Source organism: Pezoporus occidentalis, unplaced genomic scaffold (genome assembly GCF_034315485.1).
Source record: "Pezoporus occidentalis ecotype Australia unplaced genomic scaffold, CSIRO_AGI_Poc_V1 ctg79, whole genome shotgun sequence".
Classification (NCBI taxonomy): Eukaryota; Metazoa; Chordata; class Aves; order Psittaciformes; family Psittacidae; genus Pezoporus; species Pezoporus occidentalis.
Genome location: NW_026916147.1, coordinates 840,854 through 858,059, shown reverse-complemented (window position 1 = coordinate 858,059; position 17,206 = coordinate 840,854). Strand labels below are relative to the sequence as shown.

Below are 17,206 nucleotides of genomic sequence, written 5' to 3'. Positions count from 1 at the left end.
TGAATTATGAAAATAGTATCACTAGAAGAACTTTGATACCTCAGAAGAGAAGGTGGAGGAAATAATGTATTAGAAAATAATTCATGACCTAGGGTAAAGTAATTAAGTATATTTTCATAATGATGACTTATATAAACGGAAACAATCATCCCATGTTAGTAACAAAGACAAAAGAAAAGATAGTATGCCCACAAAATTTAAAAATGTTAAAAAAAGTTAATGTACCATTAACATTCATCAATTAAGTGACATCTTCTAGACCCGAGTTCTTACTGACAAGCAATTAATAATTTTGAAACATAATAATTCTCAAGTGCTCAGCTCACCTAAATATCCTATCAAAGCTGCACCAATGGAGCGCGCCGGTCCATTCAAATGCCCTGCTGAGTTATGTAGCAGCTTCACAGGTGTGGCATTTTCATGAGAAGAAATTGCCAGCTGAAAAAAAATCCAACAAAAAAACCAGGAGCTAAAGGGAAGGTTTTTTTTATGCAAGCATAAACATGTCTTGTGTGTTTGCCTCCTGTGATTAAGAGTAACATATAACAAAATAGAACTATGGTAGAGTCATTAAGACATTCTCTAAAGTGGAATCTCCAGTCCCCAAAGTTTAAGGAAGATTAATCCAACTTTAAAAATAATCCCACCAGATAATAGAAAGGTTTAGGTTGAAAGGGACCTTTAAAAATGATCTATTCCAGTCCCCCTCCTTTGGGTAGGGAAACCTTCCACTGAATTAGGTTGCTCAAAGTGCCATCCAACATGAGCTTAAACACTTCCAGGAATGGGGCATTCACAGCTTCTCTAGACAATCTGTTCCCATGTCTCACCAACCTTATTGTAAAATGTTTCATCATTATGCCCAACCTAAATCCACCTTATTTCAGTTTAAAACCATTGTCCCTTGTCCTGTGACTACATGCCCTGGTAAAATGTCTTTCTCTTGTTCTTATAAGCCCTCCCTATGTATTGAAAAGCTGCAATAAGGTCTTCCTGAATCTATCCTTCAGGCTGAACAACCCTAAATCTCTCAGCCTATCTTCATAGATGGTCTTTTGAATAAATATTTCATTGACTTTTAAGATACTCTGAAGAAAAAAATGTAAAGCAATATTCTGGTTTCCAAATCTGAATCATGGTCAGAGTACTAAACTACCAGCTTTGTTCATCTGCAACAAGAGAAATACATTCTCCTGAATATATGTTCAACAATATAATTTTAACTGTTTTTCAAAAGGACTACAACTGTCATCTACATTAAAAGCCAAATGCCTCTAAAAGGTGCTAATATATGTAGCTATTAGTAACTTCAGGAATGCAAATAAAATCTAGGAGTACAATCTCTTAAAAAAAAAGAAATTAAAAACCCATAAATGTGATTATGGGCAACCTTTTTCACAAGTAGATTATTATTCCTGGTAGCCTTGTGAAAATTGCCTTGAAAGAAGCTAAAAGAAATGACAAAACAAGTACTAGGTATTAACCAACTCATTTCCCAACATACCTGTTTGGCAATAGCTTTACTATCCAACTTGTTGTAAACTTTCCTTATTTTTGCCACTGTAAATGAAGAAACTGACAGCGCATAGAGACCAAAGGAGACCTTCTCTTCTGGTACCAAAGATACTGGAGACGGGTTGATTCCTTCAGACTTTGAATCTTTGCCTTAAATTCAAAGCAAAAAAAGTTCATTTCAGTAATAGCACTGTTTTTCTTTTCAGTTTCAAGAGTAAAATCTTAAATTATATTGCAGAATCGGTACAATATAGAGAATATACAGAAAGGTTTTACAAATAGCTGAGATGTGATACTGTCTTTGCATACTTTCTCACTGTACTGAAGAATACTTTGATAGCATATGAGTCATGGAATAAATCGGCTATTTAAGATAAATGGGTAATGGACAGCAAACATTTCCTTTCAAGAATGTCTACAATATCAACCTGTAAAAGCAACTGGCAGCTTGTGGCTTGGACAAGCAATAGAAAATGCGGTGCTTCCTCATTTGAATTCTTGGAAGGCAACACTACTCCTCTACTCTATTTGTGTACAGCCTAAGGGGTTGTTCACTTTCCTTCCCACCTAAAGAAAACCAAAATAATCCAAAACCAGAGAACTATTCGGTACATCTGCATCTTTGTGACAACAGGCTTTTTATAGTGGTTTGCTAGGAAAACTTAGTTGGCTGGCTAGGGTTAAACCATGACAGCATTGAAGAGAATATATAAATGTATCTTTAATACTTTATATCCACTGCTCCAAACATGGATGCTTCTTGTGAGGCACTGCAAACATTATGACTGACAGCTGTCTACAACACTCAGTGTGAAAAATCTCAGCACCTGAAATCTCAACACTGAGATTCACTTCTGCATCTTCACTGCAGGTCAAAAGGTGTCTACAACTCCAGTGAAACACATTAACAGAATTAAAAAAGCATGAAGGCTTCTCACCTAACACTAAACAAGTGAGAAGCTGGATGTCTACATCACTTACTGAACCAGAGTCAAGTCTCTGCCAAGTTTCAGAATTCTTAGTTTCCCCACAAATGAAATCCTCATTGGAACCTCACTCACACAGATGCCCTGAGAACATTCCTCTATTTCAGCAAAGAAAGGAATTCCTTCTGAACAAATAACTGCTCTCTGAGGGGTCTTTTCCCTGTCAGACTCCTTAGGGTTTGGCATGGTGCACATAATGTGAACAAAAGCTGAGCCCCAAATAGAAGCCCTTTGTTCTGGAGCAGATTTCTCCCAAAATACAAAAAACTGAGCAAATCTTTGCAGGAGAAATACACTGCCACACTGGAAAACATCTGTATGTTCAAAAAATAAAGAATTCTTTGAAGTTACTGTGGCCTTTGCTGGTGAACATGGCCTTAGCATAAAGGCAGAAAGACCTTCAATTCTCAGAAGTGAATAAATAAAAAAATCACATTCACAGAATTTGCTTTTTCGGTACTTAAAACTTGCAAACCACCAGTCAAAATGCCTTTCAGGAGAAAATATAACTGACTAGCAGATACCTAAATCCACAGTTGCTTGCCAGGTTTGTCTAGCTGTCAAAAAAACAAGTATGTGACAGACCTGTACATGACAAAATTCAATCCCCTAATGTTTTTCATTCAAGGTGGGCAAGGAAACCTACCTTCTTTTTCATGATACTTCATTCTCTCACAGCCTGAACATCAGTGACATTTGGGGGTGTGAGGGTGTCTGTCACTACTCCAGGGAAAGCTTTCACCATGAGAAGTAAAACTTTTTGCACTCTCTGTACTTCTCTCATTACTCACTGCCTCCTTTCTTGAGATGGTGACAGTTTCTCTCCAAAAGAGCTGGAGAGCGTTATGGTCCTCATGGGGAAAGACAACACAAGGACAAGACAGCTTGATATGTTCCCCATTTTTATTTGTTTCACTGAAAAGCCCTGTGATAGCCAGGTAAAGCAAAGAGCACGGGAAGACAGGGAGCTCTACAGAACAGGAAAATCTCGCTACTGACAATGGATCTTACCAGAGCTAATGCAGAATCTGTTGTCTGAATATTTAAAAGCAGGACTATGGACACACATTTTTAACAAAGTTATTCACATCTTTTTGTGTTCAATACCCCAATTTCAAACACTAAAACCAAAAAAAAAAAGTAACAGAATTGCCCATATCTGTTTGCAACCAATGCATAAAAACTACCTGCTGCCACACAATCCCTCCTGGTTTGCTAATTTTTTAACAGCTGACCTCCTTAGGCCCCTCTAAACCATGACATTTCAAGACAGCTGCATTTAAAGTACAGACTACATCACAGATTTGCAAATGTTATCACTAGAAACCGATAAGTTAAAATGCCTTTCCAATTTCACTTTCTACAGATAAATAGATTTAAGCATTTCTAACTTGTTTAAAACCAAAGTGAGGAACACAAGCACTTCTTTCATACCTCAGTATAAGAACTACCAGAAGTACATTAAAACAGTAATTTGGATTTCTATCATCCTTGTCAATAGAGCTACTAATCTTTCTATAAGCAGCTAGCTTTTTCTCTCTGCATACTTTCCATTCTTACCTCTTCTGCCAACATGCACACAAGAGATTCCACTACACCTAGGCCACATTACTAGCTGCCATTTGAACTGTACTTACATGGTACATATACTGCTTGAAAGCTTCCGACGTAATTTGGCCCCAGCTCATAAATGGTGCTGACACCCGGAGCGGGCAAAACTTCCTCCAGGAAATGTGTAGGGCCCAACCGCCACACTAATGAAGAGAGCTGGCGTTGTGCGGGTGGTGTACCAATATAGGCATAAACAGTGCTGACCACAGGTGGGTTGGCAGAACCAGACCCACTAGGACTGCTATGAATATAGTGAAGCTGTAAGGGACAAAAATATGGCAAAGTTATTGCGAGAGCATGGGTACCATGAAAAGAAAGTAGGCAGGTCAGAAATCTGGGAAAGCATTTTGCAAACCAGGGGATGTACCAAATGATTGCTATGTCATGTATGGTACCATACAGCAAAAGTCAGTGAAGAAGATGAAACAGAAGGCAAAGATCAGAGGTTAAGTGGCTTTCAAAAGCTGAAGGTGTGTATGGAAACAAAGTATGAGAACACGCCAGTTCTGTGCTTAAAAACGCTAATGAACTAGGCTGTCTCTTGATTCTAAAACCATGGTGCTCTATGACAGTCATTATTATTTGCATAAAGCAATAAGATGATCTCAAAAACGTGTTCTTTTTCAATGACTGAAGACATGCCTTTGGTAACTATACTGTTCTGTGCTGAAGTGCAAATGTGATGAACTCAGTTTTATAAGATTTTCAGTTGGCAGTTAAGACAAATACTTGAGTAAGATGCTGGCCTATATGTAAGGATGATAACAATCTCACAGGCATTTTCTATCTTGTAAAAAATCTGCTAACAGCTATTGAATGTTATCATGTATGTATGGCCAGATAACGGCTCATGTATTACTCCCATAAGAACAAGTGACTATAGTCCTCTTTCTGCAAAAGAAAGACTGAAAAGTAAAATTTGAAAGACAAAATATTGTTTTACCCATAGCAATATAGTAACATTTATATTTTTATACTATAGCAGTATAGTAATGCCAGCTAATTTGCACCCCAAACCAGGTTTAGCTTACACTCTTAAGGACCACCCGCCAGATGCCAAATGCTCTTTGGTCCAGAATACTTTGTGCTCAGTGGACAGGTCTGCAGTGCTCTTCACTGCTCTCTTAGTCTCCCAGTTTCTTCCACCTAACCACAAAATACTTTACAACTAAATGTGTTCATCTACAATCATCTAACAACAACACTGGACATCTCAGCAGCTACCACTGGCAAGGGGATACTATTTCTGGGGTGGCAAGAAGGTTGGGAAAGCTACAACCTGAATATATCCGCAAACCTTACTCTGTAATCTCCCTATTATTCAAAGATACATCTGCTACATGGTCCTAGGATAAGTCATCTTCAGCTTTTTATGATACTCGTAATTAATCTGGTTAGCAGCATAGCCTTGCCACTCTTGCCTCACATCCAATGCAACATGTCCACTTCATTTTAGTGTTATTATTGCTCATGCCTGAGAAAGTATTTGTTATCCTCTTTTAAAAGGACTAGAGCTGGCTCTGGGCTACGTAGTGAGCAAAGACCCCTTTTTGCAAAGCTCCTCATTTTGTGGGTTTGCTTTGTTGTTGTTTTTCAGGGAAAAAGGAGTATGCTAGTTTTGCTCTTGTTTTGTATGGAGTTTGTGCATATATATGCACAGACAGAAATCTCTCCAATGAGTAAAAATGAGGATTTGAAAAATTAGTTTACCTTAACAGTGTTAATAAGCTGTCCATCAAGGTAGAGTGCAGCTGTGCTGTTCTTTAGCATGCCCTTACTCATGACCAGAACTAGGTGATGCCACTGGCCTTCCACAATGAGGTCACCACAACGGAAACGGGCACAACAGGGAAGAATTTCATAAAACGATGATTCCTCACTGAAGTCATCAACTAAAGGAAAAGTACCAATTAGTGCGCACCAGTAGAAATGTTATCAGAAACTTAAAATAGACAAATGCGTCATTGGACTTTCTGCAAAACAATCTACAGCAATACATTAAAGTCAGTTTTTTAGATAGCATGTAGTTAACAAAAATACAATTAACAAGATATGAACAAAATCATATGCTTAACACGAATGACTTTCAAATACAGGAACTGAAAGAATGAAAAATTTTAGTTGAAATGACTAGTTTGCTCAAGTTTTTACTAACTTCCTCATGCCATCATGCAAGTCACAGATCTTTTGTTGGTTTTCTAAAATTGTTTTTACAGCAGTATTCAGCAAGAAATAACAGATGTCTCTCCAAACCTACAGAGCTATATTTCACTTTTCTCACACTCTGGAGGAAAGATACCCATACTTCCCAGACTTTCTCCTAACACTTTTCCCTGCTTCACCATGGTCTCCTCCACAGGCCCTGCTACCTGCTCTAGTGTAGTCCTCTGAGGGGCAGCGGGGGGGGTCTCTGTGCGTGGAGAACCCCTCCCCTCCTGTTCTCAGCTTCACATCCTCAGGGCACTTTCTCTCATTTCCCCCCCTTGTTCCTCACTCCATGCAGTGTTTTTCTCTCTCTCACGTGTTTACCAGAGGCACCACTTGCCTGGCTGCTGGCTCAGCTGTGCCCTGCAGGGACAGCAGTGAAAGGAGTGGGAAACAGATGCCTGCCCTACAGACAGACCAACCCGCTCCCAGCCTCTCTGCAGTGGTTGCAAACCACAAGCTGCTAATCACCTATCTCCCAATCACCCACTTATACTCTTCAAGCATTTCCCAGGTCTGCCTTCACTAATGGGTGCTGAATTCTCTTCTCCTGAATGTTGAAATGAACTTCACTTCTCAGCACACAATTCTTTGATTTCTCTAAAAGGCATCCTTTAATATCATACCAGAGGGCATGATGAGTTTGCAGGTGCATTAGCTTCTCCATCACAAAGCAGAATGACCCATGCTCTATCACACTCTACTTGAAAGCCCCCCCACCTTTTCCCCCTAGACAAAGCTAGAAAATAAAATTCTCCACCAGGGAATACTTCAATAGAAAACAGGAGGTTTTTGTATCTCTCTTCATTCTTTCATATTGAAGGAAAAGAAACCACTAATCCTCCTACCTCAACAGCTGTCTGCACAAGGAGAACACTAATTTCTTTAGAAATAACACGAGAAAAATGATAAAAGCAGCATTCTTGGAACTAATCTTCAGATACAAAAATAAACTCACATTCTTTTTCTCAGCCAAACACCTTTAAGCAAAATCACAAGAAGGATCCTTTATTTTTACAATATACTCTCAGTATTTCCAGTCCCTGCACTGCTGGGCCTGCCATCTCAGTTCTTCAGGTACTTACTTGCTGTGCACTTGAAGGCAGGTACACCACCAAAGATGACTTATCCACAGCAGGGTGGTGCTCCCAGAAAGCAAAACATCCCATTCAATTAAAAAATAGTCTTTGTAGTCAGAGACCTTCAGATATTCTCTGACAAAGCCTCTTCAAATCCAGCCTCTTTTAAAGAGTTAGATAATAGGGGCTTACAAACTAAAACCACACAATCTATAGCTCTAGTGCAGACTAAAGCAATTAATATGAAGATAAGCTTATTTCATTCTCTCTTACAAGAATTCACTCTTCTGAGAAAGAAACTCCCATCAATATCTTTGGAATTTGAGAGATTTAGTTCCTTCCTTATACTATGGAGATTCAGCTCTCTAGTTTTAGGTTTTGAAACTGACTTACACTAAGAGGAACTACTGCAGTTTATGAGAGAATGTCCACTTATCATGAAAATAAGGAATATTCTACAACAGTTTGCTTTGCTATTTGGGATTTTAAAAATAACAACAGTTGTATGAATTCTTTATTAGTGCCTGCCACTCAAAAGGAAAGAACAGAAGCAGAAACAGATCTCTGATAACCACTTGTAACACATTGTGTTAGTCTGGTGAAAAGCTAAGCCTGAAATTTCTTAGAACACTGTGCTGATCCTCTCAGCTCTTCCACAGCCACAGTGCATAAATGGCCTGTCAAAACTGACTTGTTTTGGAGGCTCTGATTGAGGACAAGGCAGGAGACAGCTAAGCCTGAAACCCGACCACACCAATAGCTCTCTCCAGCAAATTCACTGGGCTCAGAGTCACTTAAGACCTCCACTGTACCTCCCGTAATTCCACCTTTGATAACAGAAACTGAACAAAGTCTTTCTACAAACTCTACTACAACCTCTTTGTGAAAACTGATCACAGGGTTAAAACATAAAGTGGAATAACTGATCACTTTCAGATAGATAAATAAAATAGATAAATAAAAGGCAAACACCTTTCAGAACCAATGATGTAATTCCTCCTTCAAATCAACTTGTGATTTTGGAAAAAAAACTTCTTTATATGCAGATATGGAATCTTCTTTGGAAATTAGAAAGTTCCTTGATTTCTACAAGAACACTTACATTTTGTATTTTTCCACTCAAAACCCATTAGGAGCTGGTGAAGCTGCAACTGAAGTTCCATCACACGCAATTCTTCTAGATACTAGGTTCCAATTAAACTTCCTGTCACATTCCCATAATACTGTCAGGATCAGATGATAACACCACCCAAGTCTTACCATAATTTTGAAGTAATTCTTCTTTAGTTGAAACAATCAGTGACCGGTCCTTTGCTGAGAGGACAATGGCAAGGCATACATAATGCTGCTCTGAGGAGTTTGCACGCCGCACTACAGTAAGAAGTCTCACAGGATGGCTATTAGGAGGTGTACTAAAATGTTCAATACAAAACCAAGTTGAGTAGCTTAAACCAGATGGAGGTGGGAAAAATCTTTCACCTAAAAACAAAAATGAAAGCCCATTATACAGCTACAGTAGAGTAGTACTTAAGATATCTACCTGTTTCTTTTTTCTTAGCAGCTCAGTTGATACCAGGTGTGCTTTCTTCAGCCTTTCCTTCACAGACTTCAATGTTATTTCTTTCATTTCTGAATCAAGCTTGGAGGAAAAGCCACATAAAGCTACACTGCAGGGGTTTCTTTCAAAACGAAGTAAAGCAAGAATTGCATACTATTTCCTCCTATTCTAAAACCAAACCAACTCTGAAGCTGTGCTTGTTCAGAACAACCTAGTTTCAATCCCCTAGACAAAAAAGTGGAAATGGATCAGGCCCTCAGAAACTGCTAATATCTTGATGAGATTCTTCTTCTGTAAGTGTGACTCACTGAAGATCTCTCTACCACATACACCTGACCCCATTTCACCTCCTTGGGTGCTCTCACAGAATGAAGAGCTCACAGACTTCGAGCAGTGTATAACACCAATTCCATCTTACTCCAGTAAACCTTCAACTTAGTTTTTAGACTTAACAGCATTTTTAACTAAGTAGTGATGTTGAATTAACCCTGCAGCACACCAGGTTCCTGTAAGGTAACAACCTACAGTGAACAAGCACAAGGGATAGCAAACAATTTTGATGGGATTTTTGTGACAATGTAACTACAACTGTAATAAATTCAGGCAAGAATTCAGCACAACAAAGCCACAAGTACACAGTTACAATTCATACCACAATTCCTATGCTCTTCACACTAGTACCTCAACTTCTTAATGCATCCAGTTTCATTATTCATACACCTTTCTTGATTACAACTTAACCTGCTGGTGAAAGCCTTGTATTTTAAAGCAATCACACATTTGGATTTTATATTGCTTTTCATTGACTTGGGGGCAAAAAGCAATCGGAACACACACAAAAAAAAGACTTAAGAAATTCTCAATTGTGAGTGTATAACATCCAACATCATACTATCACTTCACGGCTAACAAAAAACTATCAAGAGAACTAAACACTGGACACAAAACACTGCTAACAGTCATACTCGAGTACTTACCGGTTCCGATTCCACTGACAACTGCACCATCAATAAGTCCTGTTGTAACAGCATTATTTGTAGGTGCATTATGAGGAGCCAAACTTGGCAAGAAAAGGCAACTGTTAAAGAGAAGACCAGTAACACATCAGAGTCTATTAAAGTCAATATAATCGGAGTTCAATTCAAACTAACTATAGCCTAGGAAAATGCATCATAAGCACACAATCTCTCTCCTTGATTGTATTTATGAAAACTAGAAGCAAATTGTCAAGATTTCTCTTTGTGAAGCTAAACTACCTCCAGTTCAAAGAGCTCTGGCAGGGTATGTCTTTGTTGTAAAGGCGCAAAGACTTATGCTAACGTGGCTCCATAGCACAAGGTGCTCTGTGAGTGACCATAACTCGCTTCAGTCTTTGAGACATTCTGGGCTCTCAAATAGACTGGCTTAGCTAAATATTAAAAGGATCTGGTAACTGCATACTAGTGTCCTTATTTTAAGTGCATAAGCTCTCACAGTAATGTTACAGTTCACCAAATTAGCTGTTTGGTCCTTACGAGAGCCAGTGATGCTGTGGACACAATGGAAACAGATATATGTCCCTTAGGTACTAAAAGATTGTAAGAGCCCAGACGGTTTCAGTGACAAGCCTACCTGAGCTCAAGTGAATCGCCACAGGAGTTCAGCTTCCAGTTTGTATAAATTATCTTATCAGAGACAAAATGATTGCTCTTCCACTTGATGAAGAATCATCATTTTGTTGACATTTACACTTCAGCAGACTTGTGTAAGTACACTGTAGCTGAGCTGCCTGACAGAACTAAAAGTTATTTTGTTCTCATGTAAGCTATAAAGAGTTAACTTGACCACCTGTCTTGAAAGCAACAGCAGTCCATGGTTCTGGTCACTGTCATCTTCCTTTTGATTACAGCTCTCATTATGTTCTACTTCTTCCCTTTTGAAAATGAAAGCACCTCACTCAACAAGTGTTAGAGAAAAAAAGTAAGTAAAGGCAATACTGGGTGCTAAAAGAAAAAATTAGTTAAGCAGTATATTTAGATTATGACTCCAGTTTTTAATAATTTTTTTCCAGTTCTTTGAACTCAACATAGCTGCCTTCTCTGTTTTACTTGTATTTCCAAATTGCCCATTTCCACATTTCAAGTTCTTCAGCAATTTTAAGTGGGCTTCAGAACATATAGGCCATCCAAATAAATCCATGCACATAAATCCTAGCAAGTAATCAGTTTCTACAAGGGTATGTTGGTATTCCTTTGTTTTAAAAGGCAGGTGAAATCCAGAACAGAGAGGGTGCTATCAACGTTTAGATACATACCTACTTCTACTTTCACAGACGGCAAGCAAGCATTTGTTTCAAGGCGTTAATGAATAAGAGTGGAAATTTATGTAGCTTGAATTATTCCTTTCCTTCCTACAAAGAATTTGTTTCTGGTTTGCAAACAGTCCATTAAAAATTACAAGTATTTCTCTGAAAGAAGAAAGTAAGAAAATAGTGCACTGTGCCCATCTTATTAGAGAGCACTGTGGGACCTTACCCAAACCCTTCAAGAGAAGTGTCAAACTCAATGAATGCTGGCGTAACTGACGATCCGTGAAGCCTGATATCATGTGGGGTTGTCATGGAGACCAAACACTTCACTCTCGTCAGGGGTACTGTGCTCCCTTCTGCTGGCTTGAGCAGGCTCTTGCTTATCCGATAGTGGCTGTCTTCATGCAAACTGAAGACACTGTCAGAACCCAGACCTTCCATTGAGGTAACCATGCTATCTACAGTAGAAGCCAAGAAAGAACACAGCATTGCAAAAGGGAGGCATTTTCAGACTATTTACTCATACTTTTCAAGTACTGTTTCTAGGGCAATAGCTGAATTGTCAAACACCAATTGAAAATAAATAGAAATAAATATCCCATGCTTTGGAAACTATCAATTTCCTTTGTATTAGCCTTTACTGAGACTCTCCTATGCTACAAATCAGCCAAGCTCTAAAACTCATGGGTAACAATAGTAAAGAGCACATGTGGAAGAGAGATTTGGATCAGCTGAAGCAATCTGATGGTTACAGATATTCAGTGGAGTTGTTATCAAACTGATTTATTGAACGACTGGGAAACAGATGTAACTTTCCAGTGTGAAAGTCAGAGCTGATGCGTAACTGCTGACAGAATACGAATTCTATCAGACACATGTACTCCCATGACAGGATACCACCCAAAAATACAATGAAAATTTCCATTGTGTAATCATATGTCTGTGTATCTATAATCTAGGAATATGGTGAATATCCTATCAAAATACATTGTGAATACCTTCCCACAGTGTTATTTCCAGGACTAAAGCTGAAACTCAGTTGTTGTAGTGTCACCTCCTCCATTTTTTTTTTTTGAAAGCTAATGTAAATCTATCTTTTTTTTTTAAAATTTTTAAGTTACCATGTGATCATAATTCAGCACATGCTGACCACATGCTATTACAGATTTTCAGTTTACTAAGAAATAAACACATTAAAAGTGAGCAATGAAGTAAACCCATTGTGAATATTTACCATGAAAAATTAATGAATGGTTAAAAAGGGGCTTCGGAGTTTTAAATAATTAAGAGTGGGTATTCCAACTCCAGTTTCTACCTCTTTAATAAGAGAAATAATTACTACATTGAGATTCTGCCAAATTACATAAATTGTGCTTTTGTTTCTTTTTAATTCTATTTCTGTTTCATTATTAGTAATGTTAATAGCCACATTCTTGAGTTTAGCTGAAACAAATTTAATTATGCTTTACTGTATGAATTTCAGTTATTTTAGCTGACACCTTACCGAACCCATGAGACACATTATACATATTTAACCATGTGATGTTCAAATGAAAGTATCTGAGAAAAATATTTTTCCTTTTACTGTTAAATACTGCAATCATAGAATCTACTCAAGACTTAAAAGCAAGCTACGATCATACTTAATAGTTACTGTTCCTAAAAGTAAAAAAAGTTATAATTACCTCTCTGGATATATATTAAATACAATTACTACATCCCCTCTACTTTTAGAACTTTTACCAGTCAAACTGTTCTAATGATTTCACATTCATGCAAAGCCGGGGCTAAGTCAGGTTTTTACAGATGTGCATCTACAAATCTTATGTAAGTGTGCAACTGAGGGATGTCAGCTAAAGCATTCTTCTTGCACATTTCTAGCACTACAGCACCTACTTCTCATTTCTGGTTCAAAACTCAGTGAGCTGGGTTTGTGCACCCGGTACTGTTTCAACAGCTTTTTGTCCCAAGCTCCGCAATTCAAAGGATTTCCCAAGCGTAAAAATTCCCTAAGAAAGAAAATAAAAAAAGATTTACAAATAATTTTTTCTATTTATTTGCCAAAAATGACACCAAATTTAACACCATTTTTAAAGAAGACAGTAACGGTAATAAGCTTAGCTTTTAACTAATTAACTAATGCATAATTACAAGAAACACATTTAAACCATCCGAAAGTTTTGAACCCATGATCTCAAAAGCTGACATCAGAAAATGCGATAAAGCTCCCAACTTTCTTTTCTTAATTCCAAAGACTTAACAAGAGGCTGCCACATCCTGTAGGAGAACATCAGGACACTCACTGATGCAAATTCAGCAAGCTGAACTCATGTGCAAAGGCAGATCATAGGCTGATGTAAGTGACCTCAGCTTTGTTTTTATCCCTGTGTCTTATTTGGCTCAGTGCTCACTACAGGGCTATTAACATCTCTACTGTCCTGGGTTCAGCAGTAGCAATCATTTTTCTCCTTCTTAGTAGCTGGTGCAGTGCTGTGGTTTTGACTTTCAGCCTGGGAACAGCGCTGACAACACCGATGTTTTCAGTTGTTGCTCAGTAATGTTTACTCTGACTAAGGACTTTCTGAGTCTCATGCTCTGCCCGAGAGGAGGGGAAGCTGGGAGGAAGCAGAGACAGGACACCTGACCCACCTGGGTTGCTCAAACTAGCCAAAGAGGTATTCCATACCACAGCATGTCACGCCCAGTATATAAACTGAGGGGAGCTACCCAGAAAGCCCAGATCACTGCTCAGGTCAGGCTGGGTATCGGTCAGTGGGTGATGAGCAGCTGTATTCTCTTCCCTTGTTATTTCCCTTATCATTATTATTATTGGTGGTAGCAGTAATGGTTTTGTGTTATACCTTTGTTACTGGATTGTTCTTATCTCAACCCGTGGGAGTTACATTCTTCCAATTCTCCTCCCCATCCCCTTGGGACTCCTGGGGGAGTGAGCAAGGGGCTGCGTGGTTCTGAGTTACCAGCTGTGCTTAAACCATGAGATTTAAATATAGATAACTGTAGTATCTATATCTACAGCTACATAGGCTATCAATATCTATGCTTGTGATGTGACTACCAGCAAGCATGCTTCTTTGTAGCTGTGTCACAAGTGATCCTGCATGTCACCGAAGTGAATTGAGCAGCTGTCCTGGTTGCAGGTCAGCCAGTCAGATACCCATAGGAGATAATACAATGAACTTCCTTATCCCAGCATCACAGGATAGTTTGGGTCAGAAGGAACCTTTAAAGATCATGTTGTCTAACCCCTCTGCTGTGGGCTGGGACATCTTTCACTATACTGGGGTGCTCAAAGCCCTGTCCAACATGAGCTCGAAAACTTTTAATGATGGGGCATCCAAAGCTTCTCTGGGCAACCTGTTCCAGTGGTTGTCTCATGATTCTCATTGTAAAAAAGTTTCTTCCCTATGTCCAATCTCAAATCACACACTTTTAGTTTTAAACCCTTGCCCCTTGTTCTGTCACTAAAGACCCTAGTAAAATGTGTCTTGTTTTTTTATATTGAAATACCACAAAAAGGTGACTCAGAATCTAGCAAGCAATGCAACCATCATACAATTGGGTGGGTATTTAAGAAATGATTCAAAGTATGCTCATAAACTTTTCAAGCTTGATTTTCTAGTACTAGCATAGATGTACAAACCTACTTGCGTGAACATGCAGAAAGATCAACTTTTTAAAGCTACTTATCCCCAGATACTTCCAGACAACTCTTCTATCACATTCCTGCATTTCCTTCACACAAACTAAAGTGCTAAACAAAACTGCTGGCCTGAAGCTTTTCCAGTCTAAGGTATTTAACATTGCACAGAAAAGTCAAGGAGTCCATTCTCATGTTTCCTCTTCCTGAGGACCTAGCCAGGAATGGCGTTTTTGATACCCTCTCAAGATTTGCAAAAAAAAGAAAGCAAGCATTTAACTTCAATACAATCTCTATGAAAAACACCAAATAGATTTCCCTGCTCAACACTTCTCCCTCTTCCCCAACCCTACAATTCCCAAAGTCTCCAGGGTTACATGCTGATTAACAGAAGTAAGACAGTCTATTTGATTAGAAATCAAATGGGATCCTGTGCAATCACTACCACACAGGGTAACTTTAGATTTCTACCAATCTGAGCCGTTTACAGCCAGCTAGCAACAGTGCAGGCAGCTGCTCAGCTCAACTGGACTTCAATGCTATTGCTCTGACCTCAACACCATTGGCTGCAGTGCCTGGGATGCCAGCCTTTCAAACATCCTTTGGAGTGGAGGATGCAGTGAGTGGTCCTCGTCAGCCAGAGCAGCGCTGCATCTCTGCAGAAGCCGTGCATGGAGCCCAGCTTCACACATGACTTGCTGATTTCTCTCTGTGTGAACTAGAGACTGGAGGATATTTGCCACTGCCAGCTGGAGATCCAGTGCATGCTGAAATAAAGAAGAGCACACAACTTGAAAAGACACAAGCTGAGAAGGCAAATAAATGAAAGCTCATATGCATAATAATGAAAAGTAAACTATCATTTTCAATAAATACATAAAGCATCCTATACTTATATGTGTATATGTGTGTGTTGGGGGAGGGCGTGCACGTGTGGGTGTGTGAAGAGAATCTTCCATCTCTTTATAGAAAAGGGTAAGTTATATGACTATCATGATCACTGTAAAGAAAAAAATTCAGATAGTGATAAGTTAAACTAATCTCTACTTTTCACCAGCAGAAATGAGTGAGTTCCCTGTTCTTCAGGGAAGACATCTCCAACAAAAAATACTTAAGCAACTTAAAAAATGTCCAACAAAACCTTTATATAAATCATCAGTAGAGGTTTTGGCTTGGGAATTGTACAATGCAGGCAGTGCAATTTGTAACTTAGACCATATTCCAGCTATCTCAAACAGCACATATACACCAAGCTATAATGTCCAATCCTGTTTCCTCCTCATTAACACCTAATACATCAGGAAAACATGAATTAACCATACTGCTTGGAAACTTATTTGATGGCCATATAAGACCTTTCTTTAGATTTACATTGTTGCCAGGAGGTTGAAAGAGACAAACAAAACAGTCTATGAAGTAAAACAATTTCTATCAGACCTCTATGTCACTAGTTATTCATATCAGAGAATCATAGAATTTGGGTTTGGGTTGGAAGAGACCTTAAATATCATCTAGTTCCAACCCCCCATAAACCTTCCACTAGACCAGGTTGCTCCAAGTCCCGTCCAACCTGGCCTTGGACACTGCCAGGGACAGGGCAGCCACAACCTCTCTGGGCAACCTGCTCCAGTGGCTCAGAACCTCAACTCTTTTGGTCTGTAAAATATACTAGTTTCTCAGCAAAAACCGAGAGGACATCATCAGTTTTCCTATTTCCCATAGCCATCCTTTTTCACAGTCACTCTCAAAGACAGTAAAATTTTTCCCTACCTCTGGGTGTGTAGCTGATCCAACAGAGGCCAGAAGATCCAACATTGCAAGCATAGCACCAGGGTGGATAATAACTGCATCAGAGCTTTGTATGGATGTAGGTCCTGTTTGGAGTTTCACATCAGCTATGTTTTTCTGAGGGCAAACAGGAGGTGTTGAAACAGAATGATATGCATGCCTGCAGGATAGAAAACATCCCATGGTTACAACACCCATCTGTTATGAGCTTTTAATTTTTCAAACAGCTGTGAAGTTGAACTGGTCTATAGACATTACTGCCTTCTCCTCCCTCAGTCAGACCAAGTGCTTTCCTCTTCTCAAACCTGTTGGACATGTTTCCCCAAACACAATCTGGAATTGTTTCAATTTCTCAACTATGTTTGAATTTTCCCCAGGTGCTACAGAGATTGAAGGTTGCCTTTATTGCCTCCCTCTTTTCAGTCTAGTTGCAGTGGCAGCACACAGCAACATCAGCATTCAAGCTACCACTGTGCCTCTTCTAGGGGATGAATGGGTTTCTCCCCATTTCCTTTTCAT

At 39.0% G+C, this 17,206-nt stretch overlaps 1 protein-coding gene across 2 annotated transcripts in view; it reads right to left on the bottom strand.

Moving 5' to 3' along the window:
- WDFY3 (WD repeat and FYVE domain containing 3) overlaps positions 1-17,206 on the bottom strand; it is a 171,612-nt gene that overhangs the window by 56,814 nt on the left and 97,592 nt on the right. For both annotated transcript variants that reach the window (XM_062602808.1, XM_062602807.1), the window contains 10 exons: positions 16,670-16,847; positions 15,452-15,666; positions 13,138-13,250; positions 11,468-11,699; positions 9,932-10,032; positions 8,657-8,875; positions 5,823-6,004; positions 4,139-4,370; positions 1,505-1,665; positions 327-438 (listed from right to left, as the gene is read on the bottom strand). In XM_062602808.1, coding sequence (XP_062458792.1) covers positions 327-438; positions 1,505-1,665; positions 4,139-4,370; positions 5,823-6,004; positions 8,657-8,875; positions 9,932-10,032; positions 11,468-11,699; positions 13,138-13,250; positions 15,452-15,666; positions 16,670-16,847 — 1,745 coding nt within the window. The remainder of the gene's footprint in view (positions 1-326; positions 439-1,504; positions 1,666-4,138; positions 4,371-5,822; positions 6,005-8,656; positions 8,876-9,931; positions 10,033-11,467; positions 11,700-13,137; positions 13,251-15,451; positions 15,667-16,669; positions 16,848-17,206) is intronic.